This window comes from Doryrhamphus excisus, linkage group LG16 (genome assembly GCF_037039965.1).
Source record: "Doryrhamphus excisus strain RoL-2023G ecotype Guam linkage group LG16, RoL_Dexc_Guam_v1.1, whole genome shotgun sequence".
Lineage (NCBI taxonomy): Eukaryota > Metazoa > Chordata > Actinopteri > Syngnathiformes > Syngnathidae > Doryrhamphus > Doryrhamphus excisus.
In genome coordinates, this window is record NC_136372.1 from 14507822 (window position 1) to 14533661 (window position 25840).

At 43.4% G+C, this 25840-nt stretch overlaps 4 protein-coding genes and 1 long non-coding RNA gene across 11 annotated transcripts in view; 1 reads left to right on the forward strand and 4 right to left on the reverse strand.

Moving 5' to 3' along the window:
• Positions 1-1926: 1926 nt before the first annotated feature.
• On the reverse strand, positions 1927-4853 carry LOC131102948 (pyrroline-5-carboxylate reductase 1, mitochondrial-like). The gene is made up of 6 exons (XM_058048652.2): positions 4565-4853; positions 4411-4481; positions 4156-4335; positions 2704-2925; positions 2288-2380; positions 1927-2150 (listed from the first exon to the last, which is right to left on the reverse strand). Exons 1-6 carry the CDS (start codon positions 4629-4631, stop codon positions 1962-1964), a joined length of 822 nt encoding a protein of 273 aa, XP_057904635.2. The 5' UTR covers positions 4632-4853; the 3' UTR covers positions 1927-1961.
• Positions 4854-8685: 3832 nt separating this feature from the next.
• Positions 8686-13560, reverse strand: LOC131102947 (pyrroline-5-carboxylate reductase 1, mitochondrial-like). Its single transcript, XM_058048648.2, has 8 exons — positions 13451-13560; positions 12106-12177; positions 11952-12022; positions 11697-11876; positions 11407-11628; positions 10839-10931; positions 9193-9356; positions 8686-9118 (listed from the first exon to the last, which is right to left on the reverse strand). The coding sequence occupies exons 2-8, from the start codon at positions 12170-12172 to the stop codon at positions 8953-8955; spliced, it is 963 nt and encodes a 320-aa protein (XP_057904631.2). The 5' UTR covers positions 12173-12177; positions 13451-13560; the 3' UTR covers positions 8686-8952.
• A 92-nt stretch (positions 13561-13652) lies between these two features.
• Positions 13653-25840, forward strand: part of LOC131103121 (uncharacterized) — a 64394-nt gene continuing 52206 nt past the window's right edge. For 3 of the 7 annotated variants that reach the window (XR_013629939.1, XR_013629941.1, XR_013629940.1), the window contains exons 1-2: positions 13653-13792; positions 20552-20673. This is a non-coding gene — a long non-coding RNA (uncharacterized LOC131103121). Of the gene's footprint in view, positions 13793-20551; positions 20674-20986; positions 21306-23412; positions 24200-24321; positions 24379-25840 lie in introns of those variants that run through there. The other 4 variants (XR_013629943.1, XR_013629944.1, XR_013629942.1 and 1 more) reach the window with 4 other exon arrangements.
• myadml2 (myeloid associated differentiation marker like 2) lies at positions 14996-16443 on the reverse strand. The gene has a single exon (XM_058049065.2). It carries the CDS (start codon positions 15984-15986, stop codon positions 15075-15077), a length of 912 nt encoding a protein of 303 aa, XP_057905048.2. The 5' UTR covers positions 15987-16443; the 3' UTR covers positions 14996-15074.
• Positions 17865-23926, reverse strand: notum1a (notum, palmitoleoyl-protein carboxylesterase a). The gene is made up of 11 exons (XM_058049063.2): positions 23406-23926; positions 21984-22036; positions 21765-21860; positions 21094-21154; positions 20940-20998; positions 20733-20835; positions 20469-20660; positions 19531-19628; positions 19290-19437; positions 19166-19213; positions 17865-19086 (listed from the first exon to the last, which is right to left on the reverse strand). Exons 1-11 carry the CDS (start codon positions 23741-23743, stop codon positions 18783-18785), a joined length of 1500 nt encoding a protein of 499 aa, XP_057905046.1. The 5' UTR covers positions 23744-23926; the 3' UTR covers positions 17865-18782.

Here is a 25840-nt window from a genome sequence, read left to right on the forward strand (position 1 = left end):
CCCTCTACCTGGAGGCCTCCACAGTCTTCATGAGGATGTGTAGGGGCCTGAATGGTGCCCCCCCACCACCACCACCCCCAAGTGAGCACACGTTGTCCTTGAGCTGCTCGGGGTAGCTGCTCCGAGTCCAGCAGCATTCGAGCTGCCCCCTTTTGAGTGCAAAAACCACAAAAGGAAATCCACAGATCGTATCAGCTGAGTGCTAATTACGTCGTTTGTGTCGGGTGACTTTTCTCTGCTGGACTTAGGCAACAGCGTCCAGAATTTGAAGGGTGCTTGAATTTGACCTTTATGCTGCCGTATGAAGAAGGTGCATCTATAAGGAAACTATTCAAGGTCTGCTCACTCAATTGAGTCGCTTCAGTAACAAGCAATATGACAAGTGATTAACATAATATTATGCAAGATAATGTAGCCACATGATTTGGTCTGACGGGCACAATTAACCACTGTGCTGGGGGCAGAACATGCGGCAGAAATTCATTGGTAGTCTGAGAGGAAATATGCCTCTGTACCACTCAGCTAATATGGGTAAAGGTGGTGGGTATTCATATACACCTAATGTAAACATAGGAAGTCACTTCACATCAATGAAGTGACTTACATAAACTGGTCCACTGCCTTCTTTTTGGAGCTGATTGGCTGCACGGCGGACGAGTGGTTAGCGCGTAGACCTCACAGCTAGGAAACTCTGGTTTCCTCCCACATTCCAAAAACATGCTAGGTTAATTGGCGACTCCAAATTGTCCATAGCTGTGAATGGTTGTTTGTCTATTGGCTGGCAACCAGTCCATGGTGTACCCCGCCTCTCACCCGAAGACAGCTGGGATAGGCTCCAGCATACCCATGACCCTTGTGAGGATAAGCGGTAGAAAATGAATGAATGAATGAATGAATGTGCACTTGTGGGGGGACGTACAACAATGAATCTCGCACACAATAAAACTAAAATAAAGTAAAATTATTCCAACAACATGCATGCTAGGTTAATTGGCGACTCCAAATTGTCCATAGGTATGAATGTGAGTGTGAATGGTTGTTTGTCTATATGTGCCCTGTGATTGGCTGGCCACCAGTCCAGGGTGTACCCCGCCTCTCACCCGAAGACAACTGGGATAGGCTCCAGCATACCCATGACCCTTGTGAGGATAAGCGGTAGAAAATGAATGAATGAATGTGCACTTGGGGGGACGTACAACAATGAATCTCGAACACAATAAAACTAAAATAAAGTAAAATTATTCCAACAACATGCATGCTAGGTTAATTAGCGACTCCAAATTGTCCATAGGTATGAATGTGAGTGTGAATGGTTGTTTGTCTATATGTGCCCTGTGATTGGCTGGCCACCAGTCCAGGGTGTACCCCGCCTCTCACCCGAAGACAACTGGGATAGGCTCCAGCATACCCATGACCCTTGTGAGGATAAGCGGTAGAAAATGAATGAATGAATGTGCACTTGGGGGGACGTACAACAATGAATCTCGAACACAATAAAACTAAAATAAAGTAAAATTATTCCAACAACATGCATGCTAGGTTAATTAGCGACTCCAAATTGTCCATAGGTATGAATGTGAGTGTGAATGGTTGTTTGTCTATATGTGCCCTGTGATTGGCTGCCCACCAGTCCAGGGTGTACCCCGCCTCTCGCCCGAAGACAGCTGGGATAGGCTCCAGCAGCCCCATGACCCTTGTGAGGATAAGCGGTAGAAAATGAATGAATGATAAGGAGCTTCCAAGTAGAGCTTCAAAACAGAAGATAGTTTGCATAGATTCTCACCATAAACCCAAAATATTGATAATTTTTTGGTATAACCAAATAAAAAAAATATCAAATTGCTTCCACCTCCAAACAGGATGTGTAACACACTGTCCAATCAAAACAGTTTTTATTGTTTTCATTGTCAAACCCAATGACTGAAGCACACAATATAACTTTAATCATGAAAAATACACAATCAGCTCTTAAGTTTTTGTAGTTCCTTCGCCCTGGAGCAGGAGGCCTCCACAGCGTTGATGAGGAGGCTGCGGAAACCGCCGCTTTCCAATACGTGCATGGCGTGAATGGTGGCGCCACCTGGTGTGCACACTTTGTCCTTAAACATTGCGGGGTGTTCCTCCGAGTCCAGAAGCATTCGAGCTGCCCCCTTTGAGACAAGAAGATCCAGAGATTGTATCAGCATAGCGCTAATCATGTTGTTGGTGTCGGGTATCTTGATTGATTGATTGATGCGCAAAAATTTAGTTGTCTGAGAGGAAAAGACGCTAGCTGTTATGCACATACCAACATGGCTTGGGCTCCGACACGTTCAGCGAGTCTCCTGGGAAGGCCCATTTTCACACCTCCATCAGCAAGGGCATCTGCAGCTGTGAATGCCTGGAAGACCACAATCAGGGATAAATTGGGGTGAGCATGTTTGTTTTTTTCATTGAAATTATTACACCTAAAATAATTTGAAATCTTTATTTAAAAATTCAGTTTGTCTATCCACACATGTGAACGCCTGTCTGTCCATTCACACACAAACATGTAAACAGCTGTTTATCCATTCACATAATGCACATACAGTGGATGTAAACATGCACTTATATACACCCAATGTGAAACCCTGACTGTCCAGTCACACGTAAACATAAGGGGAAGGAAGGGTTTAAAAGAGGCCTCGGATTTAGGAACCTAAAATCAATAACGTGACTCACATAAGCTGGTCCACTGCCACTCAGGCCCGTTACGGCGTCAATCAGGTCCTCCTCTACCTCAGTACAGAATCCGACACTGGCCATCAGCTGCTTTAAGAGCTTTCCATCCTCCACCTCTGCATGGGTACCCGTGGCATACACGGTAGCCCCTTCACGTACGACCACCGGAGTGTTGGTCATGCAACGCATCACCTTTGGATTCGCGCGGTACTGCAGTAGCTTCTGCAAACGGATACACTAATTAGTATTTGAGTTGCATATAATGGACTTAAACCTGATTAGCGACTTTTTTTTTATTTTATTTGGAGACCAGGGTTCAATTCCACCATCTCTGTGTGGCGTTTGCATGTTCTCCCCGTGCATGCGTGGGTTTTTTCCGGGTACTCTGGTTTCCTCCCACATTCCAAAAACATGCTAGGTTAATTGACGACTCCAAATTGTCCATAGGTATGAATGTGAGTGTGAATGGTTGTTTGTCTATATGTGCCCTGTGATTGGCTGGCCACCAGTCCAGGGTGTACCCCGCCTCTCGCCTGAAGACAGCTGGGATAGGCTCCAGCATACCCATGACTCTCGTGAGGATAAGCAGTAGAAAATGAATCAATGTGCACTTGGGGGGATGTACAACAACAATGAATGTTGCACACAATAAAACTAAAATAAAGTAAAATTATTTCAATTATTTCAAAATTAATTTTTCATCATTATAGTTGTAACAATTTTTGGATTTTTATATTTTTTTAATTATTTAATTTTTCGGACGGGTGGCACGGCGGTCGAGTGGTTAGCGCGCAGACCTCACAGCTAGGAGACGAGGGTTCAATTCCACCCTCGGCCATCTCTGTGTGGATTTTGCATGTTCTCCCCGTGCATGCGTGGGTTTTTTCAGGGTACTCCGGTTTCCTCCCACATTCCAAAAACATGCTAGGTTAATTGGTGACTTCAAATTGTCCATAGGTATGAATGTGAGTGTGAATGGTTGTTTGTCTATATGTGGCCTGTGATTGGCTGGCCACTAGTCCAGGGTGTACCCCACCTCTCGCCCGAAGACAGCTGGGATAGGCTCCAGCATACCCATGACCCTCGTGAGGATAAACGGTAGAAAATGAATGAATGTGCACTTGGAGGGGACGTACAACAACAATGAATGTCACACACAATAAAACTAAAATAAAGTAAAATTATTCCAACATGCATGCTAGGTTAATTGGTGGCTCCAAATTGTCCATAGGTATGAATGTGAGTGTGAATGGTTGTTTGTCTATATGTGCCCTGTGATTGGCTGGCCACCAGTTCAGGGTGTACCCCGCCTCTCGCCCAAAGGCAGCTGGGATAGGCTCCAGCACCCCCGCGACACTCGTGAGGAAAAGCGGTAGAAAATGAATGAATGAATTAATGAAGAACTTGAGACTGTGTCTGAACGGGTGACCAACTCAAACATCATCAACTTGCCTTCTCTATGGAGTTGATGGTGACACCTGCGGCACAGGACACAATCAGGTGACGATCCTCGATGTCCGGTCCGATCTCGTCGAGTACAAAAGGAATAATATGAGGCTTCACCGCCAGGAAAAGGACGTCGCTCTTGTTTACCGTCTCTTTGTTGCTGGTTGTGAAATGCACACCTAATTTCTGCACACATTGACATGATATCATTTACTAAACAAGCTTCACCACAATGGGCTCATACTGTATGAATGTACACACCCGCAGTCCCTGGACTGTTGGGAGATCTGTGTCTGGGGAACTGGCTGTGATTTTGTGACTGGCAATTACACCTGATTACAAAGATAAACGTGTTAAGGTAGCGTCTGAATGCAATCAGCACAAATCAAATGTGAACGGTGGAGGTGAAACATACCTGCAGCTGTGAAACCTCGCACCAGAGCATGGGCCACCTGGCCCGCTCCTATGAAGCCCACGCTCATTCTACCTGCCAATGGACACCCTTTTTAACCACGACAATGACATATACATTCAAAGGTTCAAGTCCCACTATGAAATTTGATCAGTTGATTTCACTTCCATGCTTGCCTGCAATAAATTGCTGAGTCAGTTTTTTTGGTCTCGCTTGGTTTGGATTTTGAAGCTCTACTTAGAACCTCCCTAAGATCCAACACATTCATTTTCTACCACTTTTCCTCACGAGAGTCATGGGTATGCTGGAGCCTATCCCAGCTGTCTTTGGGCAAGAGGCGCGGTACACCCTGGACTGTTGGCACAGCCAATCACAGGGCACATATAGACAAACAACCATTCACACTCACATTCATACCTATGGACAATTTGGAGTCGCCAATTAACCTAGCATGTTTTTGGAATGTGGGAGGAAATGGTAGAAAATGAATGAATGTGCACTTGGGGGGGGGCGTACAAGAATGAATCTCACACACAATAAAACTAAAATAAAGTAAAATTATTCCAACAACATGCATGCTAGGTTAATTGGCGACTCCAAATTGTCCATAGGTATGAATGTGAGTGTGAATGGTTGTTTGTCTATATGTGCCCTGCGATTGGCTGGCCACCAGTCCAGGGTGTACCCCGCCTCTCGCCCGAAGACAGCTGGGATAGGCTCCAGCACCCCATGCGACCCTCGTGAGGATAAACAGTAGAAAATGTATGAATGGTGTCTTTTAGGTGTCCAAAAAAACTACAACAGTACTCAAATGGCCTTCATTTGAGTAGCACTAATACTCTTAAGTAACGTCTGCCAGCAACCCCCACCTACTCCCCCCATATGACAGGAGCACACTGATGTATTTTTAAGAAAATAATAAAACAAAGATCCTATAGGACAGAAACACTCTGCTGATTTGAAGGAGCTACTACCAAAAACAATAGTCCAGTCCCAGGAAGTATCAGACCTGTGGGGCATTATGAATAACCTTGGACTGAAAGTATTCATTACAAACATAAGCTACCAAGAAAGTCATACTTACAAATATGGTGATGATCACGAGAGAAATACTTACAGTACATAGGAGGTGGCCTTTTATACTGTGGTACCTGAAGACTATCTGAGGATACATAATAACCCAAGGTAAGGTAAGGTTCTTAACAGGGCAAAACCAGTTACATCAGTTTTATGCCGCAGGGAAGTACTGCAAAACTTTAACGATGTTCTACAAAACATGAAGTAAAAAAAAATATTGTCAAGGTTAATGAACATTTGACCGGTGGGAAAAAAAAGGGATTAACTCAGTGTTTTGTATTTCCGTGATATAATATGGGAATTTTTAGGGTTCAAAAACAAATACTGTACAATACCACCAATGGAGACAGTCAGTCAGAGTCAATCTGTACCAAAAAGCTGCACATTTAGACATAAATGTAGACATCCAATAACCAATGAATCAATGAAAATGATAAATGAACATTTAAGGTTATTTAATATACTTATATCCCTTTCATATATTATTAATATGGTTTGTAGGAGACGGTTATAAGTTTGGTGAGAAGCTCTGTATATCGTCTGTACAAATGGAGAAGGGTGTGACCACGTGGGCACATTCGGTGTGTACTTGCACACACGGAAGCCATAAATGTCGTGTACTTTCTCGTGCCGGGAGCAAAGAGTGAGTCGTAATTTTTGTCCTCAGTTCTTTTCCTGAAGCATTTTCAAGTTTTATTACACTGCTGGTACTTATTATATATAATAAATCCAGTCACTACACCAAGCTATTTTGTTCAGTGTCTCTGACACAGAATTTCAGTAATTACTGAAATCAAACCAGTCACAATAACACATTTCGATATTTGTGATTTTTTGTAAAACGGAACGTAAATCGGATTTCGAGTTTTCTTACAATGACCTTTTTGTTTTAAGGACTTAATAACAAGTGTTGTTTTGAATGAAGGTGAACAGTGAGATTTCGTAATCAAACATAGCACACATATCTGGAAAAGGAGGGCATCTAAGGTAGTACGCATGGGGGTGGAGTGTCAGTGAACTGTCAGGTACGTCACGGGAGGCTTTCATTTTACTGCAGGCTCAAATGTACACATTTGTAGTACTCAACGTGCTATTTGACTCTTGAATACACTTTTAAGTTCAGGCTGCATGGTGTTCGAGTAGTTAGCACGCAGACCTCACAGCTAGGAGACCCGAGTTCAATTCCACCCTCGGCCATCTCTGTGTGGAGTTTGCATGTTCTCCCCCGTGCATGTGTGGGTTTTCTCCGGGTACTCCGGTTTCCTCCCACATTCCAAAAACATGCTAGGTTAATTGGCGACTCCAAATTGTCCATAGGTATGAATGTGAGTGTGAATGGTTGTTTGTCTGTATGTGCCCTGTGATTGGCCGGCCCCCCGCGACCCTCGTGAGGATAGGAATAATTCTATTACAACATTTTCCATACAAAGTACAAAAATGTGTCTCGCACACAATAAAACTAAAATAAAGTAAAATTATTCCAACAACATGCATGCTAGGTTAATTGCCGACTCCAAATAGTCCATAGGTATGAATGTGAGTGTGAATGGTTGTTTGTCTGTATGTGCCCTGTGATTGGCTGGCCACCAGTCCAGGGTGTACGGTGCCTTTCGCCCGAAGACAGCTGGGATAGGCTCCAGCACCCCCCGCCGCGACCCTCGTGAGGATAAGCGGTAGAAAATGAATGAATGAGTTTCAAGTTCAATCAAGTGCAACGCAGGTCAAGTTGCTCAATCTATGATTGTTGTAATGAATATGATTTATGACGATGACGTTAATAAACGCAAAGGTGAACCTTTCAGGTGAATCAGTACTTCTCTTCCAGCGGTTAAGTCCCACCCACTTGCCTAATGGTCCATTTTCCAAATTCATACAAGGGTGACCATTCGAGGCATAATGAGTTTGAGTAAGCTATGTTTTGCTAAAAGCTAGTAGGAGACCAGGGTTCAATTCCACCCTCGGCCATCTCTGTGTGGAGTTTGCATGTTCTCCCTGTGCATGCATGGGTTTTCTCCGGGTACTCCGGTTTCCTCCCACATTCCAAAAACATGCTAGGTTAATTAGCGACTCCAAATTGTCCATAGGTATGAATGTGAGTGTGAATGGTTGTTTGTCTATATGTGCCCTGTGATTGGCTGGCGACTAGTCCAGGGTGTACCCCGCCTCTAGCCCGAAGACAGCTGGGATAGGCTCCAGCACCCCCGCGACCCTCGTGAGGAAAAAGCGGTAGAAAATGAATGAATGAATGTTTTGCTAAAGTGATGAAAAGTTGAAGAATGAAGACTTTAAAGCCCAAAAATGTTGATATAGTGTCATTTTCTGTGAGGTATTCAAATTGTTATGAAAAGAATCAGAATCCTTAGGAACCGGTAGTTTACTGAAATTCCCTTATCATGGTTGGTTCTGGAACCAATTCTCCGAGATATCCTTTACATGCTAATATTTTAGGTACTGCTTGATAAAAACAACCTCAAATGCGAGCCGAGGGGTGCAAAAACGGGAATATTAAGGAGACCTGACGCTGTAAAGTTTATCTACTAGACCTCACAAATAGGAGACCAGGGTTCAATCCCAACCTCGGCCATCTCTGTGTGGAGTTGGCATGTTCTCCCTGTGTACTCTCCGGGTACTCCAGGTTTCCTCCCACATTCCAAAAACATGCTAGGTTAATATGAATGTGAGTGTGAATGGTTGTTTGTCTATATGTGCCCTGTGATTGGCTGGCCACCAGTCTAGGGTGTACACAGAAAATGAATGAATGTGCACTTGGGTGGGGGGGGGCATACAGCAATGAATCTCACACAACAATAAAAGTAAAATAAAGTAAAATTATTTCAACAACATGCATGCTAGGTTAAGTAAGAGTGTGAGTGTGAATGGTTGTTTGTCTATATGTGCCCTGTGATTGGCTGGCCACCAGTCCAGGGTGTACCCCGAACCAATTGGAACCAATTCTTCACATGCTAATATTTTTAGGTACTGCTTGATAAAAACAACCTCAAAATGGGTGCAAAAATGGGAATATTAAGGAGACCTGACACTGTAAAGTTCATATACTAGATATATTTGCAGTATTTCCATACAGGTCAGCGCAGTAATGTAGCGGTAAGTACATCAATGTCTCTTTCAGGAGTTGTAACATTGGATATTCTCACCATGCTTGTTTACTGTGACGTCCCCCCCACACCCCATAAACGTGCATAAATATTGATAATTTCTTCTCAAAACACCCATTTAAGAATAACGTGTTAAAAATATGTCGGTATCGTGCTATTTGTCTTTTGATTTCAAAATGCTTCCACAACCTAACATCATCAGTTCTTCATTTTTGGTTTGTTATTGTTGAAGATGCTAATCCCGCGTGATCTGACTCCAACCGCCTCCACGGTCACTCCTGGCTGCTGCATTACTTTGTCCAGCGTTGTCTTCTTGATGGCCGCTGGAGAGATGTTCTCCTGGTCTGCCAATGACTGAAGCTCCCTTGAAACGAACACGCTTGAACTTTCGACAAAAACAAAAATACACAATCTGCTGTTTTTGTTTGTTTCGGTTACCTCGTCCTAACGCAGGACGCCTCCACGGCGTTAATGAGGAGGCTGCGGAATCCGCCGCTTTCCATCACGTGTAGGGCGTGAATGGTGGCTCCCCCAGGTGAGCACACGTTGTCTTTGAGCTGCCCGGGGTGCTGCTCCGAGTCCAGCAGCATTCGAGCTGCCCCCTTTGAGGGCAAAAACCACAAAAGGAGATCAGACATCGTATCAGCTGAGTGCTAATTACGACGTTTGTGTCAGGTGACTTTTCTCTGCTGGACTTAGGCAACAGCATCCAGAATTTGAAGGGTGCTTGAATTTAACCTTAATGCAAAACCACATGCTGGGGTATTAGGGAAAAACTATACAAGGTCTGGTCACTCATCTGAGTCGCTTCAGTAATAAGAAATATGACAAGTGATTAACATAATATTATGCAAGATAATGTAGTCACATGATTTGGTCTGACGGGCACAATTAACCACTGTGCTGGGGGGCAGAACATGCGGCAGAAATTCAGTGGCCCCTGTGCCGCAAGTGTGTTTTTTGGCTAAAGTACTAGTACTATTTCTAGGCAACGAGTATCAGTTATGGATAATGTTTTTTTGCTGGGTACTAGGATGAAACGAATACACCTCCTCATAAGTACTGTCCCACTCATGTTCAAGTGTTTATTTCGTCATGCATTTATTGTGTAATCCTCACAAGAGGCTTGCCGCTGGTGTGCACCTTCTCAACCTGGTGTGTGTGCACCACTGTGGAAGCTTGTATGCTTGTTTGCTTATAACGCGGGTCCTTTTTGTGATTGTGCTTTGACAACACAGCATGGATAGACTCATTTGAAAATAAAACTGGAAAAACCTATTTAAAAAAAGCATAAAGTAGATACAAAAAAAATGAAATTTGGAGAAGAGTTGATACTAAAAAGTCTGACAGATGACTTACGCACATACATAGTACACCACCTCTGATCATTCATTGATTCATTCATTTTCTATCGCTTTTTCCTCACAAGGGTCGCGGGGGTGCTGGAGCCTATCCCAGCATTTTTTGGGCGAGAGGCGTGGTACACCCTGGACTGGTGGCCAGCCAATCACAGGGCACATATAGACAAACAACCATTCACACTCACATTCATACCTATGGACGATTTGGAGTCGCCAATTAACCTGGCATGCATGTTGTTGGAATAATTTTACTTTATTTTAGTTTCATTGTGTGTGCGATTCATTGCACCAATTAACCTAGCATGTTTTTGGAATGTGGGAGGAAACCGCAGTACCCGCAGAAATCCCACGCATGCACTAACCACTCGACCGCCGTGCCGCCCCCACCTCTGATCAATCCATGTGAATTTCAGACTTAAAATAACGCACAGATTTAAGCCCTGCCCATTTCCGGTTTATGACCCACCCATTCCGGGTACAGATATAGATTCAGATGATTTTGATGAGTGAACAGATATAGATACAGATAGCGGTGTACTCGCTCATCCCTAATATTAACCCTTGTTAATATACATTGGATGCAGAGCAAAGTAGGGTGGCTATAACAGTGGTGTGCCTGCTAGCTTAGGTGCACATTATTATAAAGTTCATAAAAGTTGTACTATACTGTACACACAAGATGTTATTCACACATAAATAATGTACAAGCCATGATGCACATACCATCATGGCTTGGGCTCCGAGGCGTACAGCGAGTCTCCTGGGCAGGCCCATTTTCACACCTCCATCAGCAAGCGCATCCACAGCCGTGAATGCCTGGAAGACCGCAGTCGGGGTTAGTGTGGATTACACTTGAAATTATTAGAAATCTGATTTTTTTAAATTATACACATTATGTAAACAAACATTTGTCTGTTAATACACACGTACGCATGTAAACATCTCTTTCCGTGAACATTTGTCTGTCTGTTCACGTAAAAAAACATAATGTAGACATGTTTGTCAATTCACACACAATATAGATGCATTTCTGTTTATTCAGACACACACACAGACAGCTATCCATTCACATAAATAATGTAAACAACTGTCGAGTCACACACATGCATCATGTACATACAGATATACGTTTGTCTGTCCATTCGCACAGACATGTAAACAGTTGTCTATCAATTCTCATACACAAATTGGTAACACCTGACTGTTCAGTCACATGTAAACATAAGGGGAAGGAAGAGGCCTCGGATTTAAGAACCTGATTGCTATGTCTAAAATCAATAACGTGACTCACATAAGCTGGTCCACTGCCACTCAGGCCCGTTACGGCGTCAATCAGGTCCTCCTCCACCTCCGTACAGTATCCGACACTGGCCATCAGCTGCTCTAAGAGCTTTCCATCCTCCACCTCTGCATGGGTACCCGTGGCGTACACAGTAGCCCCTTCACGCACAACCACCGGAGTGTTGGTCATGCAACGCATCACCTTTGGATTCGCGCGGTACTGCAGTAGCTTCTGCAAACGGATACACTAATTAGTATTTGAGTTGCATATAATGGACTTAAACCTGCTTTGCGACTTGCCTTCTCTATGGAGCCGATGGTGACACCTGCGGCACAGGACACAATCAGGTGACGATCCTCGATGTCCGGTCCGATCTCGTCGAGTACAAAAGGAATAATATGAGGCTTCACCGCCAGGAAAAGGACGTCGCTCTTGTTTACCGTCTCCTTGTTGCTGGTTGTGAAATGCACACCTAATTTCTGCACACATTGACATGATATCATTTACTAAACAAGCTTCACCACAATGGGCTCATACTGTATGAATGTACACACCCGCAGTCCCTGGACTGTTGGGAGATCTGTGTCTGGGGAACTGGCTGTGATTTTGTGACTGGCAATTACACCTGATTACAAAGATAAACGTGTTAAGGTAGCGTCTGAATGCAATCAGCACAAATCAAATGTGAACGGTGGAGGTGAAACATACCTGCAGCTGTGAAACCTCGCACCAGAGCATGGGCCACCTGGCCCGCTCCTATGAAGCCCACGCTCATTCTACCTGCCAATGGATACCCTTTTTAACCACGACAATGACATACACATTCAAAGGTATAGGGCTGTCCGAAGAGAACAAATAATGAAAAGGTTCAAGTCCCACTAGTAGGACTATGCGCAGAATTATGTATATTGGTATGAATTTCGGCTTAGAATCACAGCTAGGAGACCAGGGTTCAATTCCACACCCGGGGTCTCCTAGCTGTGAGGTCTGCGCGCTAACCACATGACCGCTGTGCAGCCCTAAAAGACAACAGCAAAGTCAAAACATTAATAAAAGTATGTGCGTGCGGGCCTCACAGCTAGGAGACCAGGGTTCAATTCCACACCCGGGGTCTCCTAGCTGTGAGGTCTGCGCGCTAACCACATGACCGCCGTGCAGCCCTAAAAGACAACAGCAAAGTCAAAACATTAATAAAAGTTGTAATCTAATGAGAAAAATATGTGCGTGCGGGCCTCACAGCTAGGAGACCAGGGTTCAATTCCACACTCGGCCATCTCTATGTGGAGTTTGCATGTTCTTCCCGTACATGCGTGGGTTTTCTACGGGTAATCCGGTTTCCTCCCATATTCCAAAAACATGCTAGGTTAATTGACGCCTCCAAATTGGTATGAGTGTGAGTGTGAATGGTTGTTTGTCTATATGTGCCCTGTGATTGGCTGGCGACCAGTCCACCCTGGACTGGGATAGGCTCCAGCACCCTCTGCGACCCTCGTGAGGAAAAAGCGGTAGAAAATGAATGAATGAATGAATATATTAAGTGTCTTAAACCTTTGATGGACAGCCTATTTCACTTCCATGCTAGCATGCAATAAATTGCTGAGTCAATGACATGACATGTACTGTACTGTAGTCAATGACATGTACTTTATCTAGCAAGGAATAAATACACTAATATCAATACGTCCAAATAAGACTCCAAAATATTCTATTTTAAATAGCTAGTTTTTAAGAATCTGCTTTTTTTTTTTTTTTAGCTCAACTCTTGTCAACTGTCAAGAATTAGCCTTAGGGCCACTTGTTGAATAACCCTGGACTTAAGGTATGCAAACCTCCTACACAATAACAATATATAATGGAAACTATACTTTTGTCTTCTCTTTTTTTGTGAGTTTTTGTGAGTAAAACCCCCAACAACCATACAGCGTTAGCTATTAATGACATTTGACACCGATGTTAAAGTTGTAAACAAACCCGTACTGTTGTATTCCAGAGTTAAAACATGTCAAAAACATTACACATTGTAAACAGCATTAATAAAGAGAGGCAGACTTACAAATATAAAGACGAAATCCCGAAATGCAGAAGTTAACCCAGCAGAAATACTTTTAACACTTTCAACGTAGCGACTGTACTTGTACTTTCTTTGAGGGTGGAACATTTGACTGGCAGGCACGAGAGCCAATGAATTTGCATGTTTTGGCAACGTGATAACTAACAAACCAATCACTTTTACGTGGATAAACCAAGGGCGGGCTCTTTAAAAGGCAAGCAAACCAGTTGCATCAGTTTAATGCCACAGGGAAGAAACACACGTTCCGGCCTGATGGCTCGATGCTAACATCTACTGGCGAAATTTCCGAAAGACAACTTTAATGTTGTCCTACAAAACAAAGCAGTAAGTAAAAAGAATACAATTCTTGGTTAATTGTCGAGATTAATTAACGTTTGGAAGGGTTAAGAAACTTTGAAGCTGAACAGTGTTTTGCTAACATTCCGCCATGATACAATGTGGACACTTTGTTGGGTTCATGTGTCCCAAAACAACATAACAATGTCAGTATATGTATGTATTAAATCACACAGAAATTGACATTTTTGCCCTATTAAACCTTTAAATCACCGCTGACATGAGTCAAACACTCCCCGGCTAACTCAATTCTAAGCTAACTCCCTTCCTTTATATTTTGCTAGCCACTTTCTGCATAATGCTTAATCAGTATTGCACTCATATGATATTCCTTACCACGATTTTTTTTTTTGAATAATGTAATCATAATACTAATCATACAACCAGAAAAGGAACTTGTACACAGGAAGCGTTTTGCTCCTTAGTACAATATCCAACTATCCATTGTCTAAAAATCCCCGAGTTATTCTTCTTATAATGTACAATGTGATGTTTCTCTCAGTTGCAACATAAACAAGTAACTTAATGTTCTTTACCATCTGCCCCTGAATTATACCTGGTTTAAAAGCCTGTAAAAACAGTTGAAGATATAAACATGGATAGAGAAACAACAGCTAAACAAACCTCTGAGTAATTTATTTGCATTTAAATATATCCTACTACAGAAATATGATTGTACGTATACATTATAACAATCAAATTAATACTGTTGACAACGTTTTGCATTCAGAAATACACAAAAACATTCAGTGGATGAGAGCAAAAGCAATGACACCCCACTTTCTAGCCCTGTTTTTGGAGAAAAAAAATTCTTCACGTCACTGGTGTGTGTGAGTGACAGGAATAAAAGCTCTGACTGAGTTTGGTGCCACCTTTAAGTTTGCATGTATAAATCTATAGAAGACAAATATAAGATGTTTTTTTTCCGAGGCGGAAAAACTACTGTCTTGAGTTTTGGTCAATACGGTGATAGGAGAAATTGGGCTGCAGGAGTGCAACACAATACTCAGTGCAAGCTGTCAAATATACTGTATAATGTATATATAATATAGTGTATGAAATACGTTTTAACCATTAAATGCATAGTTCATACACAGTTGTTTATACTGTATGTCTGACGTAATACTGATATTCTCATCATTACAAAGCAACAGTCTTGTATGAAACTACCCAGCGTCGTCTCCGTAGGTGGACATATTTGCTGAGATCAGATAATTTAGCACAGCACAGTTTCTGTTTATTAAAAAATATTGACACTAACAGATGTTTTTCAGACTGCAGTATTGGTGACAAAACGGATTTTCTGGGAGTAGATCAGATCAGCAAAATAAAGAATAAGGTTGACATTGGAGAACACAGCAATGACCAGCTTGCTATCCCAGGGACATTCTCCACGTGGACAGTTCTCGGGACGATCAGTAGAGCTGTACTTCTTGTCGAAGCTGAAGATGGGCCATATCAGTGCGGTGCTGAGGTAGAGGATCACAGCCATGAAAGTGTAGATGACAACAAAGCGATCAAACGGGAACCGCAGGGCAGAGGACCTTCCGGATATTGTCACTATGACCACAAAGACGGTGACTGCGAAGCATAAGCTGTACACCACAACGCAGTACTGGGTGGCTATGTAGTTGCTGTACTCGCTGTAATTGTCCAGCGCTCCAAAAATAATACAAGCCACAAATCCCTGGATCACTTTGAGTAGACCAGACACGGTTGCCATGTACCCGACCACAGCACCGGGTTTCGCCCGAGTTATGAACACTTCGGCGCCATAAGGGAAACAACAGAGACTCGAGATCACAGTCACAGCAATTCGGTAGGCTTGTTCCTCGCAGCCGTCGTCCGAGCACTCCACATCGAGGAAGTAAACCGGGTACACCACAGAAGCGGTGATGTACATGAGTGTCGCCAGCATGGCGAAAGCCACCGTGAAATTATCCCACGAGATCGGCATGCAACTGTGGAGTCTCGTAATGTCCAGACTGAACACGATGAGCGTGACGATGAAGCAAAAGCACCACACAAACATGCAGAAGTGTCCGTAGGTGGCGCTGTAGCCTGCGCTGTGGGACACTAGGGCGATTATGGTGCAGCCAAACAGCAGCTGACACATTCGGGCCGCACCGAGGGGTGACAACACGGCGTCTTTGTTGAGGTAGTGTCCTCCGTGGGCATCCATTGTTTAGGAGTATCAAAATTCCCGGATATCCTTAACCTCTTTATTTGTTTTTTTAGAAATACTCCTTAATTACAAAGGTCTGTAATTCCCAGAGCTGACCATAGCAATTACTGATTGAAGCTTTAGAACAAGGTATGTTTAGTGTCCTTTTATAAATTACTGTTCGAGTCCATCTCCAAGAGAATAGTTAAGCAGTCTTACTCAAATCCGTGCCATACGTCCTTGGAAATTTTGAGTTTTCCAGTGGATTTTAGCGACAGTCCTCAAGTCATATCCATATCAGTCGTCCATCAATGGTTCTCAGTACCCAACAGGTGGACGTGTTTCTTGTCCTGTCAGTCAATTTCCTTGGCATGTAGTATCTTCATTGTAGCCCATATCTATCCATTCAAAACGCTCCGTCTTGTAATTATTGTGTCTATTTGTGATCTTTAGCCTCTTGTACTGCACTTGGTCGTCGTCTCTTTCCTCTCTTGAGTGTAACTGGATTGCTTGGGACGGCTCTTTAAATGAAAGTCGCAGCCTTGCCCAAGGTTACAGGCCCCGGTGGCGCTATAAATAGGAGCTCCATATTCCACAGTTGGGTGGGAGGCTACATGCGGTGGGCAGTCAGGGAGTCGTCTTTCTAGGGGGAGCACCCAGAGAGGCTGAGTCAGAGGCTCCTTCTTGAAGAAAGTGGCATTTATACACCGTGTAATGACAGGGCGCAAGGCTAAGGCGCCTATTAGAGACAGCCATTACGCAGTGATCCAACGGTGAAATTACACAGAAGCAATGGTAGATTTTAGCTGTGCTTCTGAGAAGGAAGTGAACATGGATTAGGTGTTACCCAAAATACTTACCAAAGTGTGATATTAGTGTGCTGAGCAAAAATCATGACTATTGTTCAGACATTTTTTTTTAATCTGTTGTAAATTTTTCCTGCTCAGGACATACAGTATATGAAATCTGCGCTTATTAATTGAATTGAATGTAATGTAGGCCATACAGTTAGGAGATCGACTGGTCCGACTTGAGTTCGATTCTCCGCTTGGGCATCTCTGTGTAGAGTTTGCATGTTCTCCCGGTGGGTTTCCTCCCACATTACAAAAACGTGCATGTTAGGTGAATTATTCATCCATTTTCTACTGGCGAGGTACACCCTGGACTGGTCGCCAGCCAATCACAAGGCACATATAGACAAACAACCATTCACACTCACATACCGATGGACAATTTGGAGTCGCCAATTAACCTAGCATGTTTTTGGAATGTGGGAGGAAACAAGAGTACCCGGAGAAAACATGCAAACTCCACACAGAGATGGCCGAGGGTGGAATTGAACCCTGGTCCTCCTCTGAGGTCTGTGCGCTAACCACTAGACCGCCGTGCCACCCGTTAGGTGAATTAGCGACTCCAAATTGTCCATAGGTATGAGTGTGAGTGGGAATGGTCCGGTCCAGGGTATATCCTGCCTCTCGCCCAAAGAGAGGGGTATGCCTCCAGGATGGATGAGTCCTGTTTTAATGTATGGGAATTCTACCTCATATTTTAGTTCATAGAGCAAGGACAATAGGAAAACATTGCGGATACAAACCAAAATGAGTTTTCTCTGTAGGGTGGCCAGGCTTCCCCTTCAAGATTAGGTGAGAAGAACTCGTCTGTAGTAGAACCGCAGGATCATATCCGATTGGTAGGAAGCCTCAGGCAAGACCCAGGACACATTGGATAGACTTTGCCTATCAACTGCCCAGGGAACGCCTTAGGATCTGCCTAGAGGAAGTCTGGGCTCCCTACTTAGCCCCTGAGACCGAACCTTGAATAATCGGAATTAGATGGATTTTAGTTCATTCCATAGATGTGAACCGAGGAAAAATAACAAGACAGCATTCCTTTGTACGTATGTAATGTGTCTTTTCTTTTTGGTCTGATACAAAGATATGCAGTCAACACAAAGAGAAAAAAAAACCCAACCATGTATTTACAATTGACAAAGAATCACTTCTCTGCAAAAAAAAAAATAGCACTTATAAATATGATTTACATAGCAAAATAAATATGTAAATAACCGATGTAGTTTCTCCTGTTTAAAAAATATGTTACAGAATAAAATTACAATTAGTAATACCGTTTCCTTCGGTTGACATCGCTTATAAAGACATCATTACATACAGCATTGCCATTATATTAAAAGGTGATCTCTATTATGAAATATAAGAATGGAGTCGTGAACACTTGAAAGAATCTATACAAATACTCTAAACAATGTACAATAGACATTTGTCTCCCTTTAGATGCTCATTGCATTGATCTGAGGATTGATAAAAGTACCTTATATGACTACAGTATGTTTTTTTTTGGGGGGGGGGCACTTTAAATGGCACTCTGGTGTGTGTGTAGATCATCAAAACACTGAAACACTACAGTTGTCAAGTCAACAGGAGACAATAGGGCACCGTTTTCGGCTAATTTCAATCTGTGGTAGCTTCCTTAAAACTGGATTCCAAGATTCCGAGTTGAGTAGCAAATACTGTAGTTATGCCTCATCCGGAGCCCCAGTACTTGTGACCAGTAGTGACTTACGAGGGAAGGTTTATAGGTTATATGTATAAGCCCTGTTTTTGATGTTGAGGTTCGTAAAAAAAAAAACAGTAAACAGTAGATCAGAAGGGTTATAGACTAGCTAGAGAAGGTGGTCGGAGGTATCAGGTATGGTTACTGGCCCCAAAAAAAAACAAAAAAACCCAGTCACAACCCTACTCGGGCTTTAGCTTGAACATACTGTAGGTGTGTTTTGTCGCCGTCATCCGGTTCCCTTTAGCTGCCGCTGCTAAGCATGCCTAGTAGCTTACTGGGGTCCATGCCCTGCTGCTGGGCCATCTTCTGCACATCAAAGCCCATGTGCATAAGAAACTGAATGACATTCATCTCCTGGCCCGTGAACTGGTCTCGGATGGTGGGGCAAGTGGGGTTGCAGTGCGGCCACGGGCAGCTGTCGATCAAATGCACCGGGCAGCCTTTAGGCGGGGCTTTGTTGTTCCTGTTGTCATGGAGGCTGCGGTCCCAGCAGTGCAGAGCCCGGGGCAAGGACGTGCCTTTGACCTGCACGTCGGTCCAGTAACTGAAACATAACACAAGAGGGCGCTGTCAACTCACAAGTATTCAGTTTGTCAAGTTTAGTGACCAATTCTTACACTCACTTTCTTATAATAACTTCATGTGAGAGGCATGCGGGGGCAAACATAGCCCTAAAAAGAAGAGAAGGCAAATGGTTAAAATCCTCATTTGATTCTACTTGTGCCAAAATACAGATAGTTAACTTACGGGACATCTTTAAGAGTGTTCCTTAGCTCAATGCCAAGATTTTGGATATAACGCCACTGGCCTTCCTGTACTGGTTGACCTGTCAACTGAACATTGTCCACAGTCAACTGGGCTTCGTCAAACAGCCACTGGACCACAAAAACCGGACCTGAAACAAGAGAATGAAGTATTCACAAGGAGATCTCTACAGTAACAGACTGATTCTATGGATATAAAACTTTGAATTAGTGCAAAAGCATACTTTTTATAGTTGGGAAGACTCTGTAGCCAAAGAAACAGTTCCACTCCTCTCCTTCGTGGGCTTGTTTGCACCTCTCTGGCACCACTCCTCCCCAGTACCTGGTAAGGAGTAACACAAAATCGATCAGTTTGTTGGTAGTACACCACCAAACCCACTAGATGGCGCTTGAGTACTAAAAACGTGTTACTCTTTACTACAATGTAGTGATTAAAACTCCTAATCCCTGTAGTGCTGCTTTGGAGTAATTTCCTTGTTGTGATTGGCTTGTACTATTTTTCACTGAGCTTTTCACGGAGCACAATTAATTCTGCCCGGCAACAATTAGCATGGCAATTGTGTTCATAGGCAGCACGGCGGTCTAGTGGTTAGCGCACAGACCTCACAGCTAGGAGGACCAGGGTTCAATTCCACCCTCGGCCATCTCTGTGTGGAGTTTGCATGTTTCTCCAGGTACTCCGGTTTCCTCCCACATTCCAAAAACATGCTAGGTTAATTGGCGACTCCAAATTGTCCATAGGTATGAATGTGAGTGTGAATGGTTGTTTGTCTATATGTGCCCTGTGATTGGCTGGCGACCAGTCCCGGGTGTACCCTGCCTCTCGCCCGAAGACAGCTGGGATAGGCTCCAGCACCCCCGCGACCCTCTTGAGGAAAAAGCGGTAGAAAATGAATGAATGAATTGTGTTCATTGGTACTGTTGTGTCTGCTGTTGATGTTTGTGTCGTGGAGTACAGGGGTTTTCAAAGTGGCGCAGCAGCTTGAGAAAAATCAAGAGAAACTCTTCAGTTAAGGAGTGAACACAATCTGGGGTAAGCAGAAACCCCATAAGTGGGGTTTGGGGGCTAGGATAAGGCCCCAGATGTGTTTATATACTCTGACGGGAGCCACACTTTGAAAACCCCTGGTTTTCGGAAATCCTCCCAATTATGTATGCATACTTGATTCCTCTCTTGATGGTCTCGGTGGGGGCACAGCTGACCGCATCCACGCAGTCGGTAAAGTCATATTGCTTGTTGTCCAGAAACCAGCCAGAATCCGAGAGGCCCCGCACTTGTATCCCGGTGTGTCCGAGTCCCTCCAGAAGCTCCGACACTCGGTCCACATTCAGCAGGACCCCTGTCCCACCAGCACTGCATTGCACAGGTGATTATATTCCATTTATTAAACTGTAACCACATTTGCGACATTGTACTTGAGCATACCTGCTCCCGGCCAGAAGCAGAACCTTGGCGTTGTCCAGACCCTTTTTAAGCAAGGTTTTTACGACCTCTTGAATGATCAGCGAGCCCATAAAAGCGTAGCCACCTGCTCACAACCGAGAGAGAACGCGTAGAATTATTCTTTTTGTTTTTTTCCCCCTTTTCACATGTGCATGCAATGATTTGGATCATCCGACAACGATGACTTACTGTGCTCTGTTTTGGCGGTGGCGCCACTCCACGCGTCGCTGGAGCAGTACGGGATAAACCTTTGGCACACAATATTAAAAGTCACGGGATGCTTAAAAGACGATCCCTGTAATTTTTGAAGAATAAAACACATAAACGCGAGAGTCCAACGTACACCATGTTGGCATTCCACCAGTGAGGGTTTTCCTCAGGCAGTGGAGACAGGATCCCGGTGCCTGCACAGACAGATCAACATGTTATCATTAGCCATTCCGGCACACTCCCAGACACATCCTCTTCCATGTTGCCATCATTACCGCATTGGATTACAGTTATTACACCGCAATGAAAGACCCAGGCGTCCAGGGTCTTGCAGCAGTGGGCGCCAGGTCGACTTACGCTACAGTTGCATTATGTTGGTTGTCAAGGAGCGCTCCATTTTTTTTAACGTCTGCCAGGTATTGAGCAGGATTACACAAAAATTTACAATTAGTTACTGACCTGCCAGAACTGTTCAAAGTTTTGGAGTTATTTATTACGTATCTTTCTTAGGAAAATCACAACCTAAAATACCTTAGGGACATCCCAAAAAAGAAGTCAACTTTCCAAGGACTTTTCAACAAAATAATATTTGGAACGGTAACATTCCTGCATGGATTCATAGTCATCTATCTTTGAGATTTTTCCAAGAGCAAATCGGTACAAACTTGAGAGCTCAACATTGGTCACTCTAAAAACTCATTGATTGACCTTACTATTGGAACCTTAGAACCATTTTTTTAAGTCAGGGGTGCAAACATGGCCCTGTGAGCTTGCAGAAGCGGTACATCTTTGGTTGAGTCTTACCTGTTTTAGTTTGAGGCCACTTGGACGAGCTCATTAGCCTCCTCATAGTCTCGTATCGGCTGTCGCAGTTCTCTTTGTTGAAGCAGTACCAACCGCCTGGAAAGTCAACAGAAGGGTTTGTATTTAGTCTGTATTGCATTTAGTTGGTTGGTTTTTATACAGAAGTGCCAGAATTTGACATAAGGAAAGCGCAGTTTCATTAAAATCTCTTGAACTTACCCTCCAGGAATATCAACCAACGTCTGCTTCCTCGGGATTCTTTCAGGTAAAACCTGAGAGACCAAAATAATACAAAATAACGTCACGTCAAATGCACTTAAATGACTTTCAGTCCCGCCACTTTTGTTATATTTTGGAACTTGCAGACCAAGTGAAGTAATGCTTTTTCCATTTTTTATCAGTGATGGCGTATAAGCGTGAACTGACATCACTTGCTTTATCTTAAACGGTTAGCATCCTGCTGCTTTGTTGATTCCTATCTTTGAAACACAAATGGGTACAACAATGTGAAATCACTGCACTGGAAGGTGGCATACTATCTACTAAGCCCCTATCCGGCTTACACTGCATGGACGATATAGTCAAAAAAAAAAATTTTTTTTTGAGGTCATCATTCTTCAGCAGTGACCTCACGGCAACACCAATGACGAAACTGATTGCCTTAATCAATCACTCACACTCAACACACAAACAAATTCCATGCGAAAAGTGACTATTTTCCCCCCAATAAAATGACACAAATAATCATGGGTGTGTCGACTACCGATGACTAAGCTCAAGCGATGGCCAAGCACGTTTCAGTGTGACTACATAGAATTCACATTGCTCAGACGCTGACTCATACATTTTGGCTGCATTTAATGACCGTATACTATTATAGTAACTGTATGCCAAGGACAGTGCAGTGCGCCCTGTGTGCTACTCCCAAAAGCAAACCAACAAGTGCTGAGATCGAATTCTGCGAGACGAATCCCACACTATTTTATTCGTCTGTTAATGCACGCTGGATGGATTAGCATCTTTTTTTAAATGACAACAGTTGAACGGGAGAATTCACGGCCATCTGCCAGTAGATGGAGCTTAGAGCTTTTGCACCATTGCATCTCTTATAGGCAGCCACTTCGGGAGGGGTCATAAGGAATTATATTGTTAAATCCATAAAGAGCATGGATCAGACATCATTGCTGTTTATTAAAAAGTATTATCGGCAATTATTGCACTTGCTACATTTTTTTATATCATTTTAACACAGTCACAATCCCTTGTTTTTTGATGAATGAAGTGCCACAAATTGGATTAAAAATAGGTTATCACATAAATAAACAATTTTATTAACTTAAGATACATGTTTATGCCATCCTAATCTATCTTTAGTTATTGTTTTGCTTTATGGATTTCCCAAAAGATGGCTCTTTTGGGAAAAAAAACTGCATTGGAAAATCAGGAATGTTACTTTTCTGTCTATATTAATGGAATGAACACTAAGGACTTAACCTTGTTTACTTGTTTGAACACCCAATTCAACAGTTTTAAAATATGTTTTAATGATCACGTGACACTTTATTATTATTTTGTCTGCAACCATGGAGAATTTTTTTTGCACTATATCAAACTTTTCGGGGTAATTGTGCAAAAACATACCCTGCAGGGCTTCCGTCGTTGCAGGTGACTGACGCGTTCTCCAGAAAGTTCAGCCTCATGTCATGGTCGAGCTTCTGCGCCGAGCACGGATACAGAGACTGCGCCAGGTTCTTGACTTGAGTCATGAAGTTATCCATGTTCTCCTCCACGGCGGTGAAATCCAGCGGGAAACTCTCCGTGGTGTCGCCCCGGTTGTTCGCCGACCGATACGTGGGAGGAGGCGGCGCGCGTCGCGGTTGCGGATTGCGGCCACCCCGGAACCTCCGCGCGCAAAAGCCGGGTACGGACTGCATCAGCACCAGGAGTAAAAGTGATGAAGCGATGCGAGAAGCTGTCATATTTAATCGTCCTTTTTGTAAAAAAAAAAATGCAACGTCTCGTTGAAGATTGATTGGAAAGGAGACGGTTCGATTTCTGCAACTTTTTTTTTAATGCAAAAGTCCTGAAGGGATCAGCCGTTCGAAAGCGTTGCTCCACCACTCCACACTGGTGCCATTCTCTTGTATTTTATTCAAACTTTCCCCCCTTGGGTGTCCGTCCAGCCAATCGCAGTGGTGGGGCAGGACTCAGGGCACGATCAAGCGTGGCAGACCAACACCACTACCCCCACCCTCTTTTTTTTTAATTTATTGAAGAGAGAGAGGAGGGGGGAGAAAAAGGCTTCCTTTTGATCCATGATGTTTTATTTGATGTGGTGGCTTTTATTGGCCTTGAAATGCCCATTTCCCATTCCAACGCCAATTTATGAAGTGAGAATAAGCATCTTTTGTACAGCTATTTAACATGCACTGCTCTCTAAATATGAATATTCACATTTGGATCGCTCACTTCAAAGTTTAAAGATTTCATTTACTCGTTCAAGCTCCTACTGTAGTGACTCCATGTTTTTTTCTTCTTCTTCTCTTTTTCAATTCAGACAGGGCCTCCAAAGATCAAAGCAACCATCACTCTTTTTCTCCCCCCCCCCCCCCCCCGCCTCCTCTCCCATCATCCCTCCTACATCAGTCTCTCTCCAAACTTTTTTCCTGGAGTTACTGTATATTTTAAGACGAGCAGAGCATCCCTTTCCGACGGGGGCAGCGAACTCCAAACACAAGAACGTCTCGTTACAGGTGCCCCCCCCCCCCCACCCCAGAGCAACCTTTCATTTTAAGGACAAGTATTCGGTTCACAAGCCAAGCACGTGTAAAAGCTAAACATTTTAACCACACGTCATCAGCTAGAGCTTCTGGGACATTTTGTGCCATTTAGGGCTGTGATGAATGAATATAAGTGAAATTTTACCATATCTCAGAGATTTTTACAATGATCTTTTATTTAACTTATAATAAAATTATAACATTTGGTATTTTCTAATCCTGGAAATACTGTACCACCACAATCACGTGTGTTAAGTAGCGTTAGCTTCTAACACACAGCAGCTGCAAAGCAAGAAGCTAGACTATAGTTCATTCATTCATTTTCTACCGCTTTTCCTCACGAGGATCGCGGGGGGGGGGCTGGAGCCTATCCCAGCTGTCTTTGGGCGAGAGGCGGGGTACACCCTGGACTGGTGGCCAGCCAATCACAGGGCACATATAGACAAACAACCATTCACACTCACATTCATACCTATGGACAATTTGGAGTCGTTAATTAACCTAGCATGTTTTTGGAATGTGGGAGGAAACCGGAGTACCCGGAGAAAACCCACGCATGCACGGGAAGAACATGCAGAGATGGCCGAGGGTGGAATTGAACCTTGGTCTCCTAGCTGTGAGGTCTGCGTGCTAACCACTCGACCGCCGTGCCGCCTTAGACTATAGTTATGCAGCTATATTATTCCACGTAACCAGAAATCTATATAAAAATCACATGGTGTCTAAACCATCATGATAGTTATCTCTGGCATATTTTGCCACGATTTTTAATTAACTGAAATATTGAGCAGTTATCTTTTGACATGTTTATGATGTAGCAGTGATTGAACACTGGAGAAAAAAAATTGCATTTCCTTTTCAGGTTGGTTGAAACATGTCATGTGGTAGCAATTCTAGTTATAAAGTCATGTCAGGTGTAGAAATCCTCCCCCTGAGGACTCTACATGGGTTTCGAATAGAGGATAAGGGAATCTTAAAGAACCAAATTATAGAATGAGAACCACATTGTTTATTCCTGACAACAATACCTAATACAGACGTCCGGGCTTATCTGCAGTCCCTGTATGCCTACAAGTAAGCGGGTCTTATTGCAAAAAAGCACCCGTCTGTTCCCTGCCCGGCCTTTTATACACTCAAGATTGTGTACGAGGCTGGAGTCCTGGACCAATCAGCTTTTGTCTCTGCCCTTCCTTGAACCGCTTTCATGGTGTTTCTGCTTTTGTTTGTTCGCTGAGGCATCAAGGGGAATCAAGCTGTCATATGCATACTCAGTTGTCACGTTAGTCCTTTTTTGTG

What these genes read in the sequence shown, in the direction of transcription:
- notum1a (XM_058049063.2), bottom strand. Translation starts at nt 23,743, where the DNA reads ATGACAGCTTCTCGCATCGCTTCATCACTTTTACTCCTGGTGCTGATG. An exon ending in GTGGCCTCAAACTAAAACAG is followed by an intron (nt 21,155 to 21,764) that starts GTAAGACTCAAC and finishes CTGTCTGTGCAG; the next exon opens with GCACCGGGATCCTGTCTCCA. An exon ending in CACCGCCAAAACAGAGCACA is followed by an intron (nt 20,836 to 20,939) that starts GTAAGTCATCGT and finishes GGTTGTGAGCAG; the next exon opens with GTGGCTACGCTTTTATGGGC.
- LOC131102948 (XM_058048652.2), bottom strand. Translation starts at nt 4,631, where the DNA reads ATGAGCGTGGGCTTCATAGGAGCGGGCCAGGTGGCCCATGCTCTGGTG. An exon ending in CAACAGTCCAGGGACTGCGG is followed by an intron (nt 4,336 to 4,410) that starts GTGTGTACATTC and finishes CAATGTGTGCAG; the next exon opens with AAATTAGGTGTGCATTTCAC. An exon ending in TCGGAGCCCAAGCCATGTTG is followed by an intron (nt 2,151 to 2,287) that starts GTATGTGCATAA and finishes CTTGTCTCAAAG; the next exon opens with GGGGCAGCTCGAATGCTTCT.
- myadml2 (XM_058049065.2), bottom strand. Translation starts at nt 15,986, where the DNA reads ATGGATGCCCACGGAGGACACTACCTCAACAAAGACGCCGTGTTGTCA.
- LOC131102947 (XM_058048648.2), bottom strand. Translation starts at nt 12,172, where the DNA reads ATGAGCGTGGGCTTCATAGGAGCGGGCCAGGTGGCCCATGCTCTGGTG. An exon ending in GCGAGGTTTCACAGCTGCAG is followed by an intron (nt 12,023 to 12,105) that starts GTATGTTTCACC and finishes CTTTGTAATCAG; the next exon opens with GTGTAATTGCCAGTCACAAA. An exon ending in CCATCGGCTCCATAGAGAAG is followed by an intron (nt 11,629 to 11,696) that starts GCAAGTCGCAAA and finishes ATCCGTTTGCAG; the next exon opens with AAGCTACTGCAGTACCGCGC.